General features: G+C 37.2%; 5 protein-coding genes, 1 non-coding gene and 1 pseudogene across 7 annotated transcripts; 4 read left to right on the forward strand and 3 right to left on the reverse strand.

Moving 5' to 3' along the window:
• Positions 1-1,219: 1,219 nt before the first annotated feature.
• LOC148934006 (uncharacterized) lies at positions 1,220-2,383 on the reverse strand. The gene is made up of 2 exons (XM_089065436.1): positions 1,818-2,383; positions 1,220-1,257 (listed from the first exon to the last, which is right to left on the reverse strand). Exons 1-2 carry the CDS (start codon positions 2,356-2,358, stop codon positions 1,220-1,222), a joined length of 579 nt encoding a protein of 192 aa, XP_088921562.1. The 5' UTR covers positions 2,359-2,383.
• A 1,696-nt stretch (positions 2,384-4,079) lies between these two features.
• Positions 4,080-5,706, forward strand: LOC148934007 (12-oxophytodienoate reductase 2-like). Of its 2 annotated transcripts, XM_048120277.2 has the most exons (5): positions 4,080-4,169; positions 4,248-4,388; positions 4,470-4,600; positions 4,718-4,879; positions 4,957-5,706. In XM_048120277.2, the coding sequence occupies exons 1-5, from the start codon at positions 4,096-4,098 to the stop codon at positions 5,547-5,549; spliced, it is 1,101 nt and encodes a 366-aa protein (XP_047976234.1). In that variant the 5' UTR covers positions 4,080-4,095; the 3' UTR covers positions 5,550-5,706. The 2 variants fall into 2 exon arrangements, with proteins under 2 accessions (XP_047976234.1, XP_088924242.1); XM_089068116.1 differs by having other exon boundaries at positions 4,082-4,388.
• An 856-nt stretch (positions 5,707-6,562) lies between these two features.
• LOC148934008 (uncharacterized) lies at positions 6,563-8,967 on the reverse strand. Its single transcript, XM_089062130.1, has 2 exons — positions 8,542-8,967; positions 6,563-7,210 (listed from the first exon to the last, which is right to left on the reverse strand). Exons 1-2 carry the CDS (start codon positions 8,965-8,967, stop codon positions 6,563-6,565), a joined length of 1,074 nt encoding a protein of 357 aa, XP_088918256.1.
• Positions 8,968-9,017: 50 nt separating this feature from the next.
• Positions 9,018-12,827, reverse strand: LOC148934009 (uncharacterized; annotated as a pseudogene).
• On the forward strand, positions 12,162-12,268 carry LOC125185754 (small nucleolar RNA R71). Its single transcript, XR_016134808.1, has one exon. It is a non-coding gene; the product is annotated as a small nucleolar RNA R71 (small nucleolar RNA).
• A 3,012-nt stretch (positions 12,828-15,839) lies between the features above and the next one.
• On the forward strand, positions 15,840-17,524 carry LOC125223174 (12-oxophytodienoate reductase 1-like). Its single transcript, XM_048126189.2, has 5 exons — positions 15,840-15,996; positions 16,079-16,219; positions 16,305-16,435; positions 16,566-16,727; positions 16,828-17,524. Exons 1-5 carry the CDS (start codon positions 15,923-15,925, stop codon positions 17,418-17,420), a joined length of 1,101 nt encoding a protein of 366 aa, XP_047982146.1. The 5' UTR covers positions 15,840-15,922; the 3' UTR covers positions 17,421-17,524.
• A 3,524-nt stretch (positions 17,525-21,048) lies between these two features.
• Positions 21,049-23,439, forward strand: LOC148934010 (12-oxophytodienoate reductase 1-like). Its single transcript, XM_089062656.1, has 5 exons — positions 21,049-21,461; positions 21,546-21,686; positions 21,784-21,914; positions 22,153-22,308; positions 22,712-23,439. Exons 1-5 carry the CDS (start codon positions 21,388-21,390, stop codon positions 23,302-23,304), a joined length of 1,095 nt encoding a protein of 364 aa, XP_088918782.1. The 5' UTR covers positions 21,049-21,387; the 3' UTR covers positions 23,305-23,439.
• The last annotated feature ends 2,932 nt before the right edge of the window (positions 23,440-26,371 follow it).

Genomic DNA, 26,371 nt, shown 5'->3' on the forward strand with positions numbered 1-26,371 from the left:
ATCTTCATCAATGATTTCCCGTACTTCTTCTTCTGTAATGACAGGGTCAGTGGTAATAACAACAGAGTTCTCAGTAGAATTGTTTACCTCGGATATCGGAGGGGCTGGCGATGGAGTGTCACCTGGTTCCATGGGTTGATTTGTGTTTGTGACTTGCTCGGCGACAGTATTAGCTGGCTCTGGTGGATCCTCAGAATCAAGGTTTGACATAGGCAACCAACTTATCGAGTCAACATTTTTTTCCCTCTCCCCCTGACTTGTAAGTTGGGTATTATAAAAGAACTCGGTTTCTAAAAAAGTGCAGTTCATTGTGGTGATGACTTGACGTTTTTTTGGGTCGTAACATCGATACCCTTTTTGATGGATCCCATACCCAATAAAAACACATTTAGCAGCACACGGGGAAAGTTTGGAACGTTCATGTTTTGGGATATGAACGAACACCGAGCATCCAAAGACGCGGGGATCAAGGGAGAGAGCGGAAGGGACTGTGGTCATGGTGGATAACATTTGGAGGGGATTTTTTAAGTTGAGGATTTTGGTGGGGAGACGATTGATAAGATAAATAGATGTAGCGATTGCTTCAGGCCAGAAATGGTTAGGTACCTTAGATTCTAAAACGAGAGCCCGAGTCATTTCAAGGATGGTACGATTTTTTCTCTCAGCTACCCCGTTTTGTTCTGGAGTGTAGGCACATGATGTTTGGTGAATAAGACCTCTTTCAGCACAAAATTCTTTCATTTTGGTGTTAACATACTCCCCCCCATTATCCGACCTAAGGATTTTAATTTTGGTTTGGAACTGTGTGAGAATCATGGTATAAAAATCAGAAAATTTGGAAAACACATCGGATTTGTTTTTAAGAAAGTATACCCACGTCATACGAGTACAATCATCAATAAATAAAACAAAAAAACGAAAGCCGTTCCCACCAACAACCGGAGCTGGTCCCCACACATCAGAGTGAATTAAGGAAAAAACAGAATCAACTCTAGTATTACTGAGTTTAAAAGACTGTCTGTGGCTCTTGGCCAAAACACATGTTTCACAATTAAAAACGGAGTTCTTAACGAGATTAGGAAATAAAATGTTTAAATAACTTGAGGACGGATGCCCTAACCGCCTATGCCATAACTTGACTTCATGGTCTGAAGTTCCGTGAGCCAGCATTCCTCTGCCAGTTTGAGCTATCCCATCAACATAATACAACCCTTGGTTTTCAGTGCCACGCCCAATCGTCATCCCCGTCCGGATATCCTGCAGAAGACAAAAATTGGGCTTCATTAGAAGTGTGCAATTAAGTTCTCGTGTCACATGACTGACAGATAACAATTTTTGAGATAAGGTTGGAACATAAAGACAATTGGAAATTTTTAAAGATGGTGATATCTGAATGGTCCCTGCTCCAGCAACCGGAACAAGTTCCCCACCAGCAGTCTCGATACACACCCTTTTAGACTTCGTCAATTCTCCAAAATCTGCCCTATCATATGACATGGTGTCCGTCGCCCCACAATCAAAAATCCATCCCCTCTCATCCACAATATTTATATTTTTAACCGTGAAAGCCACAGGAATATCAGCATTTGGTTCTATATCGGGGTTATTGTCAAGCACAGAAAATCTATTTTGGCAATTTATCGGGGGGTTAACATTGTAATTTAACTGAAAATGGGGCTTATTTCGAGTTAAATCACAACTATTGGGGCGGAATTTGGAAAATTTAGATATTTGGGACTCATTTTGCAAGAATTGGGGGTTATTATGAAATAATGATAAATTAGAAGGGTTTGGGGGCAAACTCCCAAACCCTATACCTTCAATTGAACGAGTAAAAGAGGCGGAAGACTTCGGCGCCGCTGCCTCCCCTCGCTCACCACCGCCGCCTGTTCCCCACCACCCGCCTGGAATTAGGAGTTCTCCGGGACGATTCCCGTCGCCCCCAGCGCCGGTGGCCATCTGGTTGCCCGCTGGGGCGACAGCTCCTCCATTCCCGTCAACCTCTTCTCGCCCGATAGCCGTTTTTCCTTTCCCGGCACCGCCCTTGTTCGCCTTATGCCCGTCCTCCCACCATTCGGGGTAGCCGACGAGCTTGAAGCACGTCTCCTTAGTGTGCTTTGTCATTCCACAGTGGGAATAATGGAGTTTCGATTTGTCAGGTACCTTTCGGTTCGTGAAGTTTCCGCGTGGGGGCAGCGCCGGTGGAGCAGCGTAGGGCGGTGGTGGTCCGCGTGTCTGCATGTGTGGTGGTGGCAGATGGAACCGGGTACCGAAGCCCGCTCCAATTCCGATTTCTCCAGGGTCGGACAGTCTCGCCGACGGTCTCCACACGGCAGTCCGGCCTTCCTCTTGTTTCATTATTCCGAAAGCTTCCTCAGCTGTAGTGTCGCTGAGTTTGAGAATCTCCCGCCGCAGGCCATTGTACTTGTCGTTTAGCCCGGCAAGGAATTGGTATAATCTTTTGGTCTGCGTCTCTTTTTGGTAGATGCCAGGACCTTTGTCGCAACATGTATAAGGACAAGGCTTCCTTGAATCTGTGTCCACCCAAAGTTTTTGGAGTTCACTCCAGTAACCTTCGAGGCTGTCATCTCCTTGCATAGTTCTTGTTGTTGTGATTTCGAGGTCGTAGACTTGTACAGGATCAACTCGTGCACCGAAGGTAGTGACAAGGCTTTTCCACATAGCCTTGGCTGTCTGATGTTGGGCGAATTGCACGACGAGTCTCGGCTCCATATTCTGGATAAGCCACGAGAACACCATGTAATCGGCAGCTTGCCATTCCTTGAACTTGGGATCGTCTCGTGCCGGCGGCTCATTTTCCCCCTCTATGTGATCCAGTTTCTCCCTGGATCCAATGTTTACAAGCATCAATTTTGACCAAATAGGGAAGTTTTTTCCGTCAAGTTTGATGCCTATAGAAATTGTTTCAATTGATTTGGCCATTGGGATGTGATCTGACTTGATTTTGGTGGCTGTTTCAGGTTTGAGATTTGGTTGAGATGTTTGTTGCTGGATCTTTGAATTTTGGGTTGGGTCGAAAGATTGAAAGAAGATTTAGGATCGAATTGCTCGTGATACCATATTGAACTGGGAATTGTATTTCATTGAACTGAATTGATATTTCTGATACAATGTTGAATCCTATTTATAGGATTAGAAAAGTAAATGTACATGGGAACTATATACTTAGGAACTATAACACCATTAATGTTATATTCCTTGAAACTCTATAGCTACTCTTTCCAACATTCTTGAAACTCTAATACTATTAACAACAAAGGTATAAAAAGATGAAATATAAGCTACCAAATGCAATATATTTATAGCCCACCAAATATACCTCTTCTAAAACCTTTCATTTCCTACATTTATAATAATAATAATAATAATAATAATAATAATAATAATAATAATAATAATAATAATAATAATAATAATAATAATAACTTTCAACACGAACCGTTTATAAGAACTAATGCATAAATCTCAAAGCATCCTAAATAAGTAAATTATTTTTAATTCTAATACCACTATTTTCTGTGTCTAGAGTTGTAAATATTGCAGTAAAATTTCTTTGATTTCGAACCGAAACAAAAAGAAGTCATGGCCATAACATAAAATTTATAAGAAAATTACAGTACTACTAATAAAAATAATAGAAATTATATGTACTGATTTTATAAAAGCCATATTAAATTTCAAAATTGAGTGTCAAATATTAAAACGTTAACATTATTTGTGACTTATATACTATCATTTAAATATTAAAAAAATATTTTTCATTTTTCCAATGACATTTATGTTATTTTCCCCAAAATTCCCATTTTATATGTATAGATTTAGCTAAGAATTTTAGTTGCATATATTAATTCCAAAATGAAATTGGCAATTACATGATTTTCATGCCATGGAATCGTCAGTCACCTAATTATTTGATCATAAGATTTCGACTTCAAAAATGATTCCCTAACAACACCAATGATGTAATGGCCTACGCAATTTCCCTCTGCCTCATGCCTCTATATAAATACTCATTCATGCATAGATTCTACACAAACAAAACAAAAACAAAGTTAAGAGATCAAAATCAGAGTCATGGCAGCTGAAGATACTGATGTTATTCCTTTGCTCACCCCATACAAAATGGGAGAATTTGCCCTCTCCCACAGGTTTAATTCCTTCATTACTTTATTTTGTGTTTGTGTGTGTTTTTCTCATTATCTGGGTGGTGTTGTGTTGATAAACAGAATAGTCTTAGCACCATTAACCCGGGATCGGTCATACAACACCGTTCCACAGCCACATGCCGCCTTGTACTACTCTCAGCGAGCAACCAAGGGCGGCCTCCTCATTGCTGAAGAAACTGTTATCTCAGACACTGCTCAAGGGTACCTAACTATACTTTTCTTTTAATACCACTCATTCGGACTTAGTTCTGATTGAATTTAATTGAATATTTTCGTACGTAGGTACCCTGATATTCCTGGAATTTGGACACAGGAGCATGTTGAGGCATGGAAACCTATAGTCGATGCAGTCCATCAAAAGGGCGGTGTTTTCTTCGTGCAGTTGGTGCATGCCGGTCGCGTCTCTACTTATGGTAGCCCGATCTAAAATTTTCATTCAACATATATAGTATTGTTGCTCATGAAAAATAAATTAATAAAGTGTTAGGCCATTGTTACGCAATAAAATGTTAATAATGTGCAATGTGCAGATTACCAACCAGGTGGGCAAGCTCCACTCTCATCAACAGACAAAGGACTGACCCCTGGCCTATATGGAGTAGATTGGTCTCCTCCTGAACAATTAACCATAGACGAAACCCGTGGTATCGTCAATGATTTCAGGCTGGCTGCACGCAACGCTATTGAAGCAGGTTCGTGTCATTCCCCTACGTATCATGCTCTCGGACTAGACCTAATTAAGATATTTATCGATCCACAACTTGTGTAGGATTTGATGGAGTCGAGATACATGGCGCCAATGGCTTCTTGATCGAGCAGTTCATGAAGGATCAAGTCAACGACAGGACAGACGAATATGGCGGGAGCCTAGAGAACAGGTGTCGCTTCGCTCTGGAAGTGGCGGAAGCAATGATCGACGAGATAGGCGCGGAAAGAGTTGGGATGAGACTGTCTCCGTATTCAGATTTCAATGAGGCAGGGGACTCTGATCCGGACAGGCTTGGCCTCTACATGGCCAATGCACTCAGCAAGCTGGACCTCGTGTACCTGCACGCGATCGAGCCACGAGCTGTTGGTCCAACGGTGATCGAAGGGTGCGCGGAGGGTCAGCTCCTCCCCATGAGGAAGGCATTTAAAAACACCTTCATCATTGCTGGCGGCTTCGATAGGACTACGGGGAACGAAGTTGTGACTGGAGATGGCGCGGATTTGGTAGCGTACGGTCGCCTGTTCCTGGCGAATCCGGATTTGCCAACGAGGTTCCGCTTGGATGCTCCGCTCAACAAGTATGACAGGAGCACATTCTACACTTCTGATCCTGTGGTTGGTTATACTGACTATCCATTTCTTCAACAAGCATAGCGTGTTAGAAATCCATAGGGTCCATTCCTAATACCAATTCGTAACGGGAGTAGAAATCCATAGGGTCCATTCCTAATACCAATTCGTAACGGGAGGAGAGGGCTATGAATTTATATTGTGCAGTTCTCTTTACACTAATGTGAGATAGTATTTGTTTTCTTTCATTTGCCAACATAGCATGCATACTTTAAATCAAATGAAGAAAAAACATAATAATCAAACGATGAAGCCAGAAAAGACATAAACCAAATGCATAAATCGAATGCCCAGTGAAAAATGATGATGATTTTTTTACGTTGATTCATGTATATAGCTAACTAATTTAATTGTTAGATCAAAAGCAAAAATACGACATCAATTGTGAAAGAATAACCCTGAATGCACGATTCAGCTTTAAATCACATGAACGGCGTCATTTAGTCTTACAAAAATGACGTTGTTTGCCTGTTTCACGCCACATCGACAATGAGACGTGTAGCAAGCCACATAGGATCGGACCAAATTGGGATATTGACACAAATAGTTAAGTTCATAAATTTAGGAGAAATCTATCTTCATTCATAAAGTAATTCCATTAATCTTCTCCCTCTTCTATTTTCTCAAATTTGCACCACCATGACAGTAAACTATATTCTCAAACCCGCAATTTTTTTTTTTTTTTAAATGCAATAGAGCACAATGATCAAACAATTCCCGCCACTGACTAAAGTTGTGCGAAGCAGTCAAAACCGGCAAAAACGCCCGGGTCGGGCGTTCTCAGCATTAAAAACGCCCGGGTGGGTGTATCTTCCATTGTAGGTGTACTCCCTCATAAGCTCCAATGTGCTCCCTACAAAACAAAACAAAACATAAAGAAACACTCAATTCAAAATAAATTTTAGAGGAAAGAATTGAGCAAACAAAACCTCCAATATATGAAAATAAAAATAAAAGAAAATAAATAAAAACTTGGGTTGCCTCCCAATCAGCGCCTTTGTTTATAGTCGTTGGCTCGACTTTCTTCATCCTTGGGTCTACACTTGTGAATCTTGTAGTGCGACCGCCTCCCTTTCTTCCTTCAACAGGTCACCGCCTAAATAAACCTTCAACCTCTGACCATTCACCTTCCATACATCATTGGACTTAGGATCACGAATATCCACTGCACCATAAGGATACACTTTGTGCACAACAAACAGACCCCACCATCTTGACTTGAGTTTTCCCGGGAAAAGCTTCAACCGAGAATTGTACAATAGGACCAACTGTCCTTCATGGAATCGATGAGGTTTGATGGCTGCATCATGAATCTTCTTTGCCCGCTCCTTGTAGAGATCAACGCTCTCATGAGCATTCAGCCTAAACTCATCCATGATATTCAACTCAAGCATCCTCTTGTTAGTTGCCGAATCATAATCCAAATTCAGCATTTGCAAGGCCCAAAACGCCTTATGCTCAAGCTCAACCGGCAAATGACATGCCTTTCCAAACACCATCTTGTAAGAGGAAGTTCCAATAGGAGTTTTATAAGCCGTTCGATATGCCCACAAGGCATCATCTAGCTTTTGAGACCAATCTTTTCGCGACGGCTTCATCACCTTTTCAAGAACTCTTTTAATCTCACGATTGAAGACTTCCACTTGGCCACTTGTTTGGGGATGATAAGGGGTAGCAACTTTATGCTGAAAACCATACTTTCCAAGGAGGTTCGCAAACAACTTATTGCAAAAATGAATACCTCAATCACTAATGATGGCTCGAGGTGTTCCAAAGCGGTTGAAGATATGAGACTTGATGAATTTCAACACCACTTTAGCATCATTGGTAGGCAATGCCTCAGCCTCTACCCACTTAGAAACGTAGTCCACTGCAACTAAAATATATTGCTTCCCATTAGATTTGGGAAAAGGCCCCATGAAATCTAAACCCCAAACATCAAAGTAGGGATGTCAATCGGGTCGGCCCATCGGGTTTCGGGCGGGCTAGTCGGGTTGTGATTTCTTTCGGGTTATAAAAGTTCAACCCTAACCCTAAAAGCTCGGGTTTCGGGCTAGCCCAGCGGGTTAATTGGGTTGCTACCGATAGGATTAACATGCGATCAATCCAATAAATAATGATGAAAATTAGTTATATTCATTAAATGTAAAATATTTAATAATGATAAATTTGAGATATATGCTTAAACTCAATCATAAACATAATCAAATACTAATATTTGAGATATTTTTTAATGTATATTTTAGAAATTTAAATAATTTTTTAGTGAATTTAAAGTTTTTAATTTATATATCAATTATTATATTAATAAAAGTTCAATATATAATTTATATATTTAATATAAAATTGAAATTTACTTTTTTTAGTTATCTATAATTATAAAATCAATCAATGAAGTGTCGAATTAGGAGTAAAAATTGGATTTATAAAAATCTTATCGGGTTTTCGGGTCTGGCCTTAACGGGTTGCAGGTTAATCGGGTGCGGGCTAGTCGGGTTGTGATTTCTTTCGGATTATAAAAGTTCAACCCTAACCCTATAAATTTGGCGGACTATTCGGGTTAGCCCACGGGTTGCGGGCTACATTGACATCCTTACATCAAAGAGCTCCACCTCATGGATATTATTCATCGACATTTCATTTCTCCAAGAGATATTTCTGGTTCTTTGACAATTGTCACATCTCTCTACATAGGCTTTAGCATCCTTAAAGATAGATGGCCAAAAGAATCCGGATTGGAGCACTTTAAATGCAGTTCTACGTGCTCCAAAGTGACCGCCATATTCTGAATCATGACATGCAGATATAATCTGAAGGTGTTCATGTTCTCCCACACACCTTCGAATCACTCCATCACTACCAAGACGGAAAAGAAAAGGGTCTTCCCAAACATACATGCGAGTGTCACTCAAAAACTTCTTCTTTTGATTAGAAGACAATCCTTCCGACATCAAACCCGTGACAAGGTAGTTTGCCAAATCGGCAAACAATGCACATATGTTTCCCGAGCACTCACTTGAAACACTTGCTCATCGGGAAATTTCTCATTGATTTTTCTCATTTTCTCATCTTCTGTCTCCTCCACACCATCAAGTCTAGAGAGATGATCAGTAACCAAGTTCTCAGATCCTTTCTTGTCTTTAATTTCAACATCAAATTCTTGCAAAAGTAGGATCCATCTCACCAATCGTGGCTTTGCATCTTTCTTGTTCATCAAATACTTAATAGCGGAATGGTCTGTGAATACTACCACCTTCATACCTAGTAGATAAGCACAAAACTTCTCAAAAGCAAAGATGACAGCTAGCATTTCCTTCTCTGTTGTACTGTAATTCAATTGAGTCTCATTGAGTACTTTGCTAGCATAGTAGACCGCATGTAAGACCTTCTCTCTTCTTTGGCCTAGAACGGCCCCTACGGCATAGTCTGAAGCATCACACATCAACTCAAATGGCTTCGACCAATCAGGTGTAATAATAATAGGAGCTTCAATTAACTTTTTCTTGAGAATCTCAAATGCAGGCATTTATCATCAAAAACAAACTTGGCATCCTTTTCAAGTAAGTTGCAAAGTGGCTTTGCAATCTTTGAAAAATCTTGTATGAATCTTCGGTAGAATCCCGCATGTCCAAGGAAACTACGGATGCCCTTCATATTTGTTGGAGGTGGTAATTTTGAAATCACATCAATCTTTTCCTTATCCATCTCCAAACCATTTTCTGATACTTTATGACCCAACACAATGCCTTCATTCACCATGAATTGACATTTCTCCCAATTTAAAACAAGATTTGACTCTTCACATCTTTGCAAGACTCGGCCTAAATTGTGTAAGCACCGATCAAAAGAAGAGCCAAACACGGAGAAATCATCCATGAATATTTCCATTATATCCTCATTCATGTTCGTGAAAATAGCCATCATGTACCGCTGAAAAGTAGCCGACGCATTACAAAGGCCAAAGGGCATCCTACGGAATGCATAGGTGTCAATGGGACAAGTGAAGGTTGTCTTGTGTTGATATTCTGGGGCAATTGTGATTTGGTTGTACCCCGAGTATCCATTAAGGAAGCAATAATGAGAATAACCTGCAATCCTATCCAACAGTTGATCCATAAAGGGTAATGGAAAATGGTCCTTCCTTGTGGCCTTATTCAATTTTCGGTAATCCATGCAAACTCGCCATGAATTTACTAACCTCGTCGCCATGACCTCATTCTTCTTATTTATCTTCACAGTTATCCCCCCTTTCTTTGGTACAACATGACTCACCCATTGACTGTCAGAAATTGCATAGATCATACCAAAATCTAACAACTTCTTCACCTCCTTCTCAACAACCTCTTGCATAATAGGATTTAGCCTCCTTTGCTTGTCTCTCACCGGTGTAGCTTCATCTTTCATGAGAATTTTGTGCATACAAACTGCAGGGCTAATTCCTTTGATGTCGGCAATTGACCATCCTAGAGCTTGGTTATGAAGCTTCAAAAGCTCTATCAATTTCGACTCTTCTTCATTATTCAACAAAGCCGACACGACAACCGGGAGTGTCTCATTCTCACCTAAAAATGCATACTTGAGATTTGATGGGAGAGCTTTCAATTCAAGATTAGGTGGGACTTCAATAGAAGGTCTCAAATCTGCCACACAAGCATCAACTACCTTGCTTATTTCCTCTTCATAATTCTTCTCTTCGTTGAAGTCAACTTTCATTGGGAAACCAAAATCTTGTTCCAAACTCCTTTCATCAAACACACTATCTTCCTTTTGCACCGAACAACAACTCTTCTCGAAAATGCATCGATCAAGAACATCAACTCTAAAGCATGCCTTAGCATCACTTGGATGCTTCATCACTGTATCTACATTGATAGTCACTTGTTCACCATTGATTCTAAAAGTGACAGAGTTATCTTTTGTGCCAAGAAGCACATCTCTAGTGGCTAGAAAAGGCCGCCCAAAGAGAATATGCAATTCCTTATCTTCTGGCATGTCTAAGACAATGAATTCAACGGGAATGATGAACTTGTCCACTTTCACTAGCACATCCTCTACAATCCCAGTTGGCTTCACAATTGAGTGATCAGCCAATTGAAGAGCAATATCTATAGGTTCAATTCTCTTCTCCAATCCTATGGCTCGAGCAGTTTTCAAAGCCATGAGAGATATTCCCGATCCTTGATCTAAAAGGCATTTTGTGAATATGGTATCTCCAATCTCACAAGGAATCACACATCCCCCCGGATCACTCTTCTTTCTTGGCATCATTTCCGAAATTAATTGTGAGCAATTCATGCTCAACGGGACAATTCCCTCATCTTGAAGCTTCTCCTTGTTTGCCATCATGTCTTTGAAGAACTTGGAGAATTTAAGGAAATTGGTGAAGAGATCAACTAAAGAGACATACACATTTACCTTTCTGATCACATTCATCATCCATTCGAAGCTCTTCTCTTTAGAGACTCTTTTCCTCCTCTGGATATGGTGGAGGTGGAATGTGATCGGGAAAATTAAACATGCTCTTGGGATCTTGTGCTGAGCTTAAAGTAACCTTCTTTCTCTGAACTCATGTCTGCTTCTTCTATCTTCTTTCCTTTTTCTTCAACCGACAGTCTTCCCTAAGATTCAGATTCCATACCAATTATCTTGCCCCCGGATGCAGCCCCATCTTGACCATGTTGTGCCTTCTGCACTAACTCGGGACTTTCCTTACACACCTCGTCCGCCCCTGCGTGCGAGGAGTGCAAGCCTAACACCTCATCCGCCCCTGCGTGTGAGATGCCGGAAGACCCTTGGCCGTCCATTATTGGCATAGAATCTAAATTCTTTCCACTTCTAAGAGTAACCGCTTTACATTGTTCATTAACATTCGGGTTTATGACTGTGGTGCTCGGAATAGATCCTTGAGTCCTTGTTTGCGCAGCTGATGCAATTTGGCCTATCATTCTCTCTAAATTCTTCATTGTAGCATCAATATGGCCAAACTTCTCATTCACTTTTTCCTTGAATTGATCATTCTCATTTTGATTATTGGTCATAAAGGAGTAGATCTGCGCAACTTGATCATCACTGGATGGCTTCTTCTCAAATTCCGGAGGTTGGGTATTGCTCCTCCATTGATTTCCTGCAGTGTTGCTAGAACTGGCTTGATTCCAATTTGTTTGTTGAGGCCTCCAGTTTTGTTGATTCCCGTACTGGTTACCTTGGTTAAAACCTTGACGGTTACCAATATAATTTACATCATCCACTGGTGCTCCTTGCAAACTAGGACATTGATTTGTATAATGTCCTCCTTGGCACACTCCACACTTCATCATAGGCCCAGCTTGGGGTTGAGGAGTCAACTACATAGATTTGACGGCATTCGTCATCAATGAAATTTGAGTACTAAAGTCAGCCATTTGAGCTTCTATAGCTGGCACTCTTTCCGACTCCTTAGTAGCACCAAATGTATCTCCCGCGGCCACCTTCCTTGGATTATGCCAATTCCTCTGATTGTTCGCTAATTTTTGAAATAGCGCTCTCACTTCATCATGGGTCAAATCGTCCAAGTTCCCACTTGACCCTGTAGTAACCAAGCTTGTGCCTTCATGATTGAGTCCTTTGTAGAACTTCAAAAGATCATGCCCCAGAGCTAGTACATGACTTGGGCATTTCCTTAGCAAGTCTGTAAATCTCTTCCAAGCTTCGGCAAATGACTCATCATACTTTTGTCAGAATGAAGTGATCTCCTCTCTCAACTTCTCGATCTTCATTGGAGAGTTATATTCCAAAAGGAATTTCGACTTCAACTCCTCAAATGTTGCTATGTTATAGCCCGGTAGTGAGTCGTACCATTCTCTTGCTTTCTCTCTCAATGAGAAAGGATAAGGCCCTCTTAATCCGATGATGCTCTACATTTGGAGGTCTATGAGAGTTCGTCAATTAATAAAAGGCATTCAAATGACTCATCGGATCTTCGTCATCTCGTCCATGGAAAAGATTTCCACTATTCACCAAACTAATATAGTGAGGTGGGATGTTGACATTGTCATGTGTATAGGCAAACTCCCCCGGGTAATCAACTCCCGATCTAAGGATGTCGCCAAACCTTCCCATGGGTGGTGGAGCATTATTCGTGTCTTCAGCCATAGACTCAGCTTCTGAATTACTGCTACTACCCTCAAAATTTGTCTCGAATAGAGGATTTTCTCTCACTGGACTCTGATAGTCCTAATGTGTACCAATCACAGCTGAATTTTGTCCTCTTCTATGATATATCAATAACCCAAACTGCGGTGTACCCTTAGATCTTGTGTGCATCCACTGATTTTCATTTTTTCTATTTTTGATTTTCTAAAACACCTACACAACAGAAAAGAAACCAAACACAACACAAATATATTGATCCTACCGAAAGCGAGACATCTCGACAACTTCGGGGTTAGTCTTAGAAAAAGTGTGTGCTTGAATGTGTACCAGTAAACCTAAAATAAAACAAAAGGAATTAGAAAGATACTACCACAAATAAAACACTCCTTCTACTTTGAGTCCAGACGTGGTAGATGACTATCACCTTCAAGAACACGAAGTATGTACCTAAACAAAATAAAGAGAAAGATCAAACAAAATTAAACAAAAATAAAACTACTAAGTATTAAACAACCTATTGCCTCCCCGGCAACGGCGCCAAAACTTGATGCGTATTTTAGAGTATCTAAACCAGTTCACACAAATTATCAAGTTTAAATAATTAACTCTAATAATACTACAATACTGCAAGATTACAGTGTCGTAGTAGTATTTCAAGTATCGATCCACAGGGAGGTAAATATTGTTTACACTGAAGAACATATAAAAGCATACAAAGATTTGATTCTTGATTTCTGAAAGTTAAAGACAAAATAAAGCAACAAGTTAACCAAAGAAAGACTATTCAAATGAGAAAATATGCCACTCCAAGTTGTTCACTAGGCTTATATTGTTCTACACCTATACAACGAAACATATGAAGGGATTAAAACATCAACCTAATCACATACATTGAACATGTACACGATGAGTAGTTCACAATTAGCTGAACACATAACCTATGAACCAATTTTCAATATTTATAAACTCCTGCGGTAGCGCTGGAGAAATAAACATCTACTATGATCACCTACTTAATCCACTATCAAATTATCCTCTGAACAATTCTAATTCAATAGCATACCAACAATCAAACATTCCTAAACTACGTTAAAGAGACAATAGGAAAGGAAAGAACAACACTGCATTATTAGCCAAAAATATAGTGTATAAACATTGAGCACATTGTTGGTAACAAACACATGAGTTCAATGGTATAGAAACATCCATACAAATCCTAGATAACAACTTGGAGCAACATTGAGAGTTTAGCCTAAACACATGGTGAAATTTGCAACCAAAACCATAGGAAACATGCTCTCGTTGAGTGGAGTTGGAATTTGGAGATAGATCGTCGGAATGTTGGCCGGAATTTCTTCCTTTTCTTCTTCCTCCTCTCTTTCTCTCTTTCTCTCTCCCTTTTTTCGTGTCTGAATATGTCTGAATGTCTTCCAAAACTGCCCCAGAAACCAATTTGAAATCTAAAATTCGGCAGTTTTCGAGAAAAACGCCCGACCGGGCAAAATGGTGCCAACCCGGGAGTTTTTTATACCAACCCGGACGTTTCCACTGTCCCCGGGCGTTTTCGCCGGTTTTGACTGCTTCGCGCAACCTTCGTCAAATGGCCATAACTTCTTCATCCGAGCTCTGATTGAGGCGTGCAATATACCCACACGAAGCTATTTCAAAGACGAAGATAATGGTGTAAGATAAAATAATTTGGACACCATCTTGATAGGCAACGAACAGTTTCAATCAGACCCTACTCCACATGTATATCTATCAACTAATATATAATAATCAAGCTTTAATGATTAATTGATAGATGATTTTAATGTACAAAATAGGAGAAATCATGAAGTAGAACAAGTATTATTTGATTCACATCAGCCACCGTACCAAAATTCAGTACTACAATCTGACAAGTGAACTGAGAAAACGACAGAACGGAATAAGATAGTGCAACAAGTTGCAAATTAGCCCAAGCATACACGCGAGAAGTAGAAGATAAAAAAATCATAGAAGGAATATGAAATGATCACACATAACTTCAAAAAAATCAAGAATACTATGACATTAAGATCTAAGAAGAGCAAACCTGAAACCAAAAAGTAAGCAATCGACCAACGAGTTGTAGCGCACTTGGCAGTTGGCGGTGCAGAGCTATGATGAATTGAGCTCACAGGTTCAAATCCCACCAAAGAATAGGAGACTTTCGGACTTAATTTATAAACCGGGTCGAGAAGGATTAGCCGAATCCCGCCAAAAGTGAGTTTGGTACACTTTGTGGTCAAATAAAAAAAAAGTGAGCAATCGAAGCAAAGAATTAATGCAGCTGTGGAATGATTAGAGCAGCCTGCAATAACGGTTTTTACTGCTGATTTGTCGACCCAATATATGAATACTTTTTTTCAAAATAAACAAAACTGAAATTTAAAACAAAGGTGGAATGCGTTCGTTACTTAAGATGTAAATTCTATTTAAAAAATATCTTTGGCCGGGAACCTTTCTAACAAAATTATATACTACTACTACCTTAAAAACCAATTAATTCTACTACTATCATTTATGTAAAGTTTTGTGTGAAATCATTTTATTTATTGAAATTTTAGGTTTATTCATTAAATTTATATTGACTTTTCTGCAATATTATTCTTTTTAGGGATGATTATCATTTAAATCGTAATTTTTTGTCGACTCTTATCAAACAATTATCCATATTTTAGGACCACAATATTATTATTTTCGCATATTTGATTAATTTTGTCACCAGAAATTTGAGACTCCTAAGTTAAGCATCTTGTACTAAATAGAGTCCAGGTACAGTGAGGTTGGGATTTTTTTCATGCAATCATTAAGGACTAGTTACCTTTATACTTATGTGTCAAGGGTTTGATCTTTCATAGTGCTATGACACAATTCGCATGATTTTTTCATGAAGAAATATGAACCATGGAAAGAAAAGTCAATAAAACAAATGAAAGTAATGCACAACAATATGTGATTCTGGGTTGCTTTCAAATGTGTGGACATGTCTAAAGCATGTGTTTGGATGAATTGATAGTAGTAATTTTTTTCTGGCTAACATTTGGACAAAAGAATTTAAATTGGTGGTCGAGTCTCTCCGTCGCTTTCCCTTTCCTTTTCTGACCTCAAAAATGACTCCCTCTAATAAACTAGTAGCTAGTACTAACATGCAAAAGTATCTATCAATTCCCTCTATATATAGTAATTCCACATGTGTTTTACACAAACAAAAACAAAGTTAAGAGATCAAAATCAGAGTAATGGCAGCTGAAGATAATGATGTTATTCCTTTGCTCACCCCATACAAAATGGGAGAATTCGCCCTCTCCCACAGGTTTCATTCCTCCATTTCATCTTTCTTTCTAGTTTTTTCTACTTTTTTCTCATTATTTGGGTGGTGTTGAGTTGATGAACAGAATAGTATTAGCACCATTAACCCGGGATCGGTCATACAACAACATTCCACAGCCACATGCCGCCTTGTACTACTCTCAGCGAGCAACCAAAGGCGGCCTCCTTATCACTGAAACAACCGGTGTCTCGGACACTGCTCAAGGGTACCTAACCTACTATACATTTCTTCTAATACAACTCATTTAGACTTTATATAATTAGTTCTTATTTGGATATTTTTGTATGTAGGTACCCTGATACACCTGGAATTTGGACAAAGGAGCAAGTCGAGGCATGGAAACCTATAGTCGATGCAGTTCATCAAAAGGGTGCCGTTTTCTTCGTGCAGTTGGTGCACGTTGGCCGTGTCTCTACTCATGGTATCCCAATCTAAATTTCTCAATCTACATAGTAATGTTGCTCATAAAGTGTTAGGTCATTGATACTTGTGGCTAAAGCTAGCTAGTTCAGTTTCATGACGATAAATTTTTTATCATGTGCAATGTGCAGATTATCAGCCTGATGGCAAAGCACCACTCTCATCAACAGACAAAGGAGTGACCCCTGGCCTATTTGGAGTAGATTGGTCTCCTCCTAGACAACTAACCACCGATGAAATCCGTGGCATTGTCAATGATTTCAGGCTCGCTGCACGCAACGCCATCGAAGCAGGTTCGTGTCGTTCCCCCCTGTGTATCAGGATATAGGACTAGGCCTAGAGAATGTGCAATAAAAAGAGAACAGACTCATATATTATCTACAACTTGTATAGGATTTGATGGAGTCGAGATACATGGCGCCAACGGCTACTTGATCGAGCAGTTCATGAAGGATCAAGTCAATGACAGGACAGACGAATATGGCGGGAGCCTAGAGAACAGGTGTCGCTTCGCTCTGGAAGTGGCGGAAGCAATGATCGACGAGATAGGCGCGGAAAGAGTTGGGGTGAGACTGTCTCCGTATTCAGATTTCAACGAGGCAGGGGACTCTGATCCGGACAGGCTTGGCCTCTACATGGCCAATGCACTCAGCAAGCTGGACCTCGTGTACCTGCACGCGATCGAGCCACGAGCTGTTGGTCCAACGGTGATCGAAGGGTGCGCGGAGGGTCAGCTCCTCCCCATGAGGAAGGCATTTAAAAACACCTTCATCATTGCTGGCGGCTTCGATAGGACTACGGGGAACGAAGTTGTGACTGGAGATGGCGCGGATTTGGTAGCGTACGGTCGCCTGTTCCTGGCGAATCCGGATTTGCCAACGAGGTTCCGCTTGGATGCTCCGCTCAACAAGTATGACAGGAACACATTCTACACTTCTGATCCTGTTGTTGGCTATACTGACTATCCATTTCTTCAACAAGCATAGCTTCTATTTTTGGACTGTTCAATAAAGGATTATTTTGGGAAAATATGTTGCGCATGTGTTGTACCAGTGAGGATCATCTACGACTTTTCCTGCACCATCCCCTATTCCACCCCTCACAAACATCACAAGAAAGATGGTCCCTTTCTTGAGCGGCACGAGCTTTATTTTATTTGTGAAGTGAAAAGAGTTAAGTAAAAGAAAGAATAAAATAGAGAGAAATGTATTTCCATTTTTCAGTAATGAGGCATTTTCGTTAGGACCAAAAAGAAAGTAGATCATCTTTAATTGGACGGAGGGAGTAGTTCTTCAAATGAATTTTGTGATTTACTATAAATGCTGCGTTTCGCAAAATTACAATTTGTTACTAATTTGTTGTTGTGTGGGGCACGTTCAAATAATAGAGGGGCAATTACACCATACATACTACGAAATGTTTCATCAATATTTCAAATTAGTATAAAAAGTTTTAAATTGATATATATCATAAAAAAGTTTAACTAATATTCCAAGTTAATACATTCCGTTAGCTTTCTTTACTAAATCATAATAATGCCTACAACAGATGCATGTTTGAAATCAAATGAAGAAAAAAACCCAATTTTAAATATTAATCTAGTCAAATTGGACCAAATTGTTTACATTTGTTCAAAATCATACTAATTCCGTCCCTGAATTTTTTTTTCTATTTTCCTATTTTGGTCCGTCCCCTAAAATTTATTCCATTTCACCTTTACCATTTTTGATAGTGGACCATATCTTTCACTGACTCATTCTTACTAACATTTTATTACTACTAGTATCACGCCCGTGCGATGCACGGATTGATTTAATTTCATCACTGTAACTTCATATTTTGAACTAATTAATTACTTAAAATCAGATACAACTATATGATCTCATGGTTAAAAAATCACAGATGTGTAATACAATTTAAATGAACCATCCTAAAACATACAATTAAACAACTTTATAAATCAACCAAGTGCTTTAAAAATCATAGATGTATAAAGCAATTTAAATGACCATTTTATTCTATATCAAAAAACAATAATCATAATTTTATATTGTATTAATGTCTACCACAAAACAACAAACATAATTGTATATTGTATTAATAGACAATATAAATGCTTCAATACCATACACATCAATAAGTAGAGATAATCATCAATACTAAAGAGTCAATAAAATATAGAGATAAAGTAGTTAAGTATGGGGGACATAAAAAAATTTACAATACGAAGTTCATAAGGTTTGGAAAATTTATTTGCATCAATCTCCTAGATACAAATTAAATTTTCAAAATATTCACACAATCTCTCTCACGAAAAAAAAGACATGTTGCTTATTATAATAATGCATGAAAATTATTTCCAAAGTCAAACATAAAAATAGTTATAAATTAAACAAACAAACAAATAATAAAACATTAATCTAACGTAAACACATTGTCAAATCTTCTTCTTCACTCAGATGTTCATTTCTTCTGCAATATACTTCTGCCACAGCTTATGTATCCATCCCATTTTCTTCTTATTCTCGATCAATTGGAGATTCGACATTAAATTCATTATCTCAAAAGATATAATGTTACTTTAAGTTTTAGATTAATAATTAAATAAAGAAAATATTGGTAGCTCAATATCAATTATCGAAATAAACTACAAATCTCAAACTTACATGAAATGATTTAAAATTTATGCTTAAACAATTACCACTAACACCGCAATCCACGTAGTATGTATAATCCCTGCATTTACATAAATAATGATAATTAATCAAATCTATCCAATCGAAAGATGAATCCAAAGAATAAAATTTATCGAAAATTCAGTGACATGTAATAGAAAATAAAGAGTGAGTGAATTTATAATACCACAGGTCATATTTTTATAGTTCAAAAAAAGAATACGGATCTTAATTTAAATGAAAAAAAATATCAAAAAAGACGTTATAGATATAACTAATCACAAGATGTTATTTTTTGTTGATTACTTTTTCCACCCAAGCTTCCTTGAACTCGACGATGAACTATAGCCGAGCAATTAGGATCATCTACACACCCAAAGACCATCATAATAAGCTCTCCATTTACATTTTACATACAAAATTCACCCTCCAACGTATCAAAAAATATAAAATGTAGGGGTTGCTTGAAAATTCTTGTCACACAATTACAATACTCAACTATTGCAATGAGGACAACTTCAACGGCCATTCTCTTTTCCTAAACTTGTGGTAAGAATTTTGCTGAATACAATATGGTATTTGCACCCATGGACCATATATTTATAGCCATGAATTCAAATAGGATAAGTTAATTCTCTAATTATGTAACGGTGCTAAATTTACATTATTCAATGCTAGTTAATTTCTAAAATTAAACGCTAGTTATTTGTATGCAATTTAATATTTTAATTAGTGGAAAACCGTTACAATAATCATTGAGAATTTAAATGAAAATTAGTATTACTTTATTTTATGGTGATTACAATTACGTTGATATCAAATTCATAAGAAACGTTCAATAACAATGAGTATTTAAAATTTCACCCAAAACTTTTAAATATTCAATATTTAACCCAAAACTCGCATTTTATATATGTATAGATAGATAGATGCGAAATGAAGGTGATCAAATAATTTCCTCACACCATATATTAAGGTCTACAATCGGCAGTTACATGATTTTTTCAATTATGGATTTGAATTAGGTGTAAAACGGTTGTAATTTAATTATTTTTCAACACCAAATATTAAGGTAATTCAATGGAGAACGGTTTCCATAATCATTAAGAAAAGAGACTATTGAGTGCACGACCTCTTCAATTTTTTTTGTTCTGTAGAGCGGTTACATCATTTAAAGATAATAAAATCAAGGAAAAAATGTTACCAAAACTTATAAATATTAAAATCTATACTCAAAACTTATAAATATTTCAAAAGAAGGCTGAAACTCGCTTTTTATGTCATTTATTTATTTAGATTTTTGAGGGGACATTTTTTGCCACACTATCATTTTTGGTCCTTAACACTTGAATTTTTTTTTTTGAGGTGGAACTTTGGACGTTTTTGAAAAATAACTCACAAATTATTCTCTTTGGTGTGGTGACAATGTAACGTAAATATACATATATACAATACGGTGATAACTATGTATTTCTGCATGTAATAGCCATTGGAAGGAATTAGTTATTCCATAAATATTCAAATTGATCCCCTAACTTATTAATATTCCCAAATGAGGACAAAACTTATAAATATTTCTAAAAAAGGCCAAAACTCGCCTTTTATATATGTATAGATAAAACCAATATATAACAGTAGGACGCACAATCCACTAACTTTTTCATCTCACTTTCAATTATATTTCTTAAAACTCGTGCCGAATTAGAAAATGAGACAAATTTTGGGGGAAGGAGGTAGTAAAATGGACCATTTATCTCAGGTCCAGTTCGGCGATGCTACCAGCCGTCCTGTTCTGCCTTTAGGCTTAAGCGGTCTTGTTCTGCCTTTAAACAGTCCGCCACCCCCACTCTGCAGTCAGCAGCCCCCCGCCCCTCAGATAGGTAGGGTGAAACTGATAAAAATTCTATGTAGATTTCATCTCCGAGATTTGCTTTATTTTTTTAAAATCTGGATGCTGTAGCTTGTTCTTAAATGGAAATTCCATTTATCCTCATAATTCCAAATTCAGGCGCACGACATGCTCGACGAAATTCCTCAAACGAAAAACTAGGCATGATCTAAGGAAAAATTGTAAATAAGATAAATTAGCATGTATAATTATCAATGGGCTCCCATGTCCCCAGAATTGAATTTGATCCGCCGCCTCTATATTTAATTTGGAGGTGTCTCATCCTCACTTTGCTTTCCTACGCAATCCCCACCAGCTTCATGCATCTACTATAAATAGTCCTATGTTTTACCAAAACAAAAACAAAGTTAAAGAGAACAAATCAAAGTTATGGCAGCTGAAAATAATGATGTTATTCCTTTGGTCACCCCATACAAAATGGGAGAATTCTCCCTCTCCCACAGGTTTAATTCCTCATTGCATCTTTCTTACTAATTCTTCTACTTTTTTGTCTTTTTTCTCATTATTTGGGTGGTGTTGATGAACAGAATAGTATTAGCACCATTAACCCGGGTTCGGTCATACAACAATGTTCCACAGCCACATGCTGCCGTGTACTACTCTCAGCGAGCAACCAAAGGCGGCCTCCTTATCGCTGAAGCAACCGGTGTATCGGACACTGCTCAAGGGTACCTATACATTTCTTTTAGTACTACTCATTTGGACTTTATATAGTTAGTTATGATTGAATTGTAGCATAATTTGTTTCAATTTTTATGTATGTAGGTTACCTGATACACCTGGAATTTGGACAAAGGAGCACGTTGAGGCATGGAAACCTATAGTGGATGCAGTACATCAAAAGGGTGGTGTTTTCTTCGTGCAGTTGTGGCACGTTGGTCGTGCCTCTACTTATGGTATCCCGATCTAAAATTTATCGTTTGCACATAGTATTGTTTCTATTGATGAGTTAACTAATAGAGTAATTTCCCATCAATTTTAATAGACTAAGAAAAGCATAACTCCGTGTTGGTCATATAGTGCTATTCCTTTCCTTTGTAATTGCTGGAGACCTTGATCCCAACTCAAAAATACAGTAAGTCGATAAATAAACTAACTAGTTCTTTTCATGACAATAAAATGTGCATTGTGTAGATCTCCAGCCAGGTGGCCAAGCTCCACTCTCATCGACAGACAAAGGAATGACCCCTGGCCAATTTAACTGGGCTCCTCCTAGACAACTAGCCACAGATGAAATTCCTGGTATTGTCAATGATTTCAGATTGGCTGCACGCAACGCTATTGAAGCAGGTTTGTCTCATCCCCTTGCCTGCCATGCTTTAGAAATAAAATAGTACATAAACATTTACATTGCCAATATTTCAAGTCGGGGCATATCGTTTACTATGATGAAAAAGAATGGAAAACATATATTTTCATCGTTTTCCACTTTTTTCACTTCTTCTATAAGCTGAATAGTTTTCCTTGACAAAATTTCCATGACATCCTTTTTTCACTTAAATTCATCACATATCATGGAACTCTTGGTGTGATAGTATTTTCCAATTTTCTCCATCCTAACGAATGTGCATAAAAAGTGGGGACCACTTATAGATGCTAAAAAACCTGCCTTTATATCCTTTGTTTTTTCTTTGAGATAAATTTGCAACCGAAGAGAACAACCCTCATGTTTATTGATCCACAACTTGTGTAGGATTCGACGGAGTCGAGATACATGGCGCCAACGGCTTCTTGTTGGAGCAGTTCATGAAGGATCAAGTCAACAACAGGAAAGACGAATATGGTGGGAGCCTAGAGAACAGGTGTCGCTTCGCTCTGGAAGTGGCGGAAGCAATGATAGATGAGATAGGAGCGAAAAGAGTTGGGATGAGACTGTCTCCGTATGCAGATTACAACGAGGCAAGGGACTCTGATCCGGATAGGCTTGGCCTCTACATGGCCAATGCACTCAGCAAGCTGGACCTCGTGTACCTCCACGTGATCGAGCCACGAGCTGTTGGTGCAGAGGTGATCGAAGGGTGCGCGGAGGGTCAGCTCCTCCCCATGAGGAAGGCATTTAAAAACACCTTCATCATTGCTGGCGGCTTCGACAGGACTACGGGGAGCGAAGTTGTGGCTGGAGATGGCGCAGATTTGGTAGCGTACGGTCGCCTGTTCCTGGCGAATCCGGATTTGCCAACGAGGTTCCGCTTGGATGCTCCGCTCAACAAGTATGACAGGAACACATTCTACACTTCCGATCCTGTTGTTGGCTATACTGACTATCCATTTCTTCAACAAGCATAGCTTCTATTTTTGGACTGTTCAATAAAGGACTATTTTGGGAAAATATGTTGCGCATGTGTTGTACTCCCTCCGTCCTAAGGATGGTCCCTTTCTTGGGTGACACGTGAATTTATGGAACTTTATTTTTTGTGTGAAGGGGAAAGAGTAAAGTGAGAGAGAGTAAATTGAGAGTGAATAAAGTAGAGAAAAATATGTTTTCATTTTTTAATAATAAGTCATTTTAGTAGAGACAAACCCAAAAGAAAGCAGGTCAATATGTGCGGAGGGAGTAGTTCTTCAAATGAATTTTGTGATTTACTAGAAATGTGTTTTGCAAAAGAAAAATGTTTTAGAAACATAATGGCAATGCCATAATGAAGTTAAAATAGTAATTGTGTATTATTTATATTATTATTTGTATTTAAAATATGTTATGTTTATATACTTTATTACCCTTTACATTAAATTGTTCATTAATATACTTAATTAAGGACATTGCTCTAATTATGTGTATTCAATTAATATACAACCTTTATATTTATGATTGACAATTTTTTTTAATCTCATATTTCTATTCATTTATTTAAAGACGCATATTTAAAGTTTTAAAATAGTGTAATTCCATTGATTCTATATATTTATTGTTCATTTATCTATCTAATAAAGTAATGATATACTACTACTTATTAGCAAATAATCTATAATAGTTTTCTTATCAAATTAGTTTTTATAATTTTAATTTAAATAAATTACTAAGTCTACATAATTAATATTTGTTCTTTCCAAAATTAAATCTCTATATATTCTTAATTTCCGAAACGTTACAACTGAACCTCGATAAAAAAAACAATCATATGTTCTTAACTCGTCTATTTTTTTTTGAAATAGTAATATTGGACTTCTTGGCTCCACTCCACTCACTATGCAACAAATTAAAATTTGATATTTAACATTTTAAAGTCATATAATTAATATTTTTTCCTTTTTTCTAAAATATTAGAATTCTTAGCTTGATTCATTATTTCATTGAATAAAAAATTGATATATGACATGTTAATACTAATTGAGTTTACTATTTTAATTTAAGAATATCATAAGATTAATTCTAAGACTTTTACTTTTAAATTTTTTAAAAAATTTTAATTTTAAAGTTACAATCGATTTCCAGTGCATACACTAAAATATAAAGAATTGTAAAAAATTTACGATTTCCAGTGCATACACTAAAATATAAAGAATTGTAAAAAATTTACAAGTTTTAGCTATGTTGAATTAAAAGGAACACAAAAAGTTTGAAAATGCCAAAAAGATAGAATTAGTAAGTTTATTTGAATTTAACAGGAAGAAAAGTTGTAATAATATATTATAGATTATGATTAATAAGAAAATTAAAAAAAAAAACTCTATGGAGTATTAAAACTTTTTCATATTTGTTTATTGAAAATTATGTTATAAATTTGGTATTCCTAAATAAAATATGAATCTAATATTAAATTTTTTGACAGAAAATGAAAGAAAACGTCATGCTTTCAAAAATTGATAACGCATTTATTTTATAAACAAGTTAAAATTATTAATATTAAATAATTAAATATTTTTTTAATATTCCAATCTTGTCGTATGTATATATCCAAAGAAGTGTATTAATGTGTATTAAGAATTTTCTATTATGTGAACAATCATAATCTAATGGTATAAATTTACTTAATATAGCATTAGGGTAAATTGAGGAGTGTTATATTGCTAACTCAATACCTAATTGCTAACTACTACTAAATAATAGCCATTAGATATTCAAATTAAGGGCCTAGATCATCAATCAAGAAATATCAATACGATCAACAAAAAACGTCAATAAAGTCATAAGATTAATTCCATAAAATATCAATAGGGGTATTAATGTCAATTAACTACTCCCTCCGTTCCAAGGTATTAGACCAACTTTCCTTTTTGGGATGTCCCAACATATTAGACTCATTTCCTTTTTTAGCAAAAAGCATCTATCTTATTTTATTCTCCACCTACTTTTTTCTCTCTTCTCTCCCCTACTTTTTCCCTCTCTCATACTTTACTCTCTCCACTTTAACTATTTAAATATCAATTCCTTAAATCATGTGCCCAAAAGAAGTGAGTCTAATACTCCGGGACGGAGGGAGTACATGTTTAGTTATAACTAACTTTTAAAAGAAATTTCAAAACTTTAAATTCATATAACATATATCAAATTAAAGATAATTTTATAAGGATTCCAACGATATCATATATGCATATGTTCCGACGTCAAAATTTGAAAAAAAATTCAAAATTTTTTCAATTTTTTCGCAAAGCAGAAATGTCAATATACTATATAAAATATGTCAATATAATAAATGTAGAATGTCAATATAAACAATGGGTTAACATTATTAAAGCATCGTGTTGACATTCTCAAAGCATTGTGTTAATATTTCCGAAACACTATATTGACATTTTCATCTAAAACCCTAATTTGACGTTTTTTTTATCTTTTTTTATTTTATTAATAAAAACGAAAATTACACGTGGCAAATTGTAGACCACACGTTTTCTAAAATCCTATGGCCTTAAATTAGTTGTAGTTAGCAATTAAATGATGAGTTAGCAATTGATCACTCACCAGGGTAAATTAGTCACAATATAAAATATAGCTATGGCAAAGTAATATAGAGGCATTATGACACGGAGATATTATGTAGCTAAATTATACTCTTTGCAAAATTACAGTTTGTTACTAATTTGTTGTTGTGAGGGGCACGTTCAATTAATAGATGCATGTTTTAAATCAAACTGTGAAGCAAAAACCCCAATTTGAAATATTAATCTAGTCAAATTGCATTTAATAGGTGTTGACTGTATAAAAAGAGAAAAAACGATTACTACGGTAAAAATGGACCAAATTCGTTCCGTTTTCATTTGTTCAAAAATTATAAAATGGACCATTCTTACTCTTAGTTTCAATCTCACTCTCTATCACTGGTCCAGTTCGGCGCAGTTTCGGCGAAGCTACAAGGCTTAAGCGGTCCACCACTGCGCCGCCCTCTTGCGCCTCTTTAAACAGTACGCCACCCCC

This window comes from Salvia hispanica, chromosome 1, assembly GCF_029641045.1.
Source record: "Salvia hispanica isolate PSC_SH4W2 chromosome 1, Shi_PSC_v1, whole genome shotgun sequence".
Classification (NCBI taxonomy): Eukaryota; Viridiplantae; Streptophyta; class Magnoliopsida; order Lamiales; family Lamiaceae; genus Salvia; species Salvia hispanica.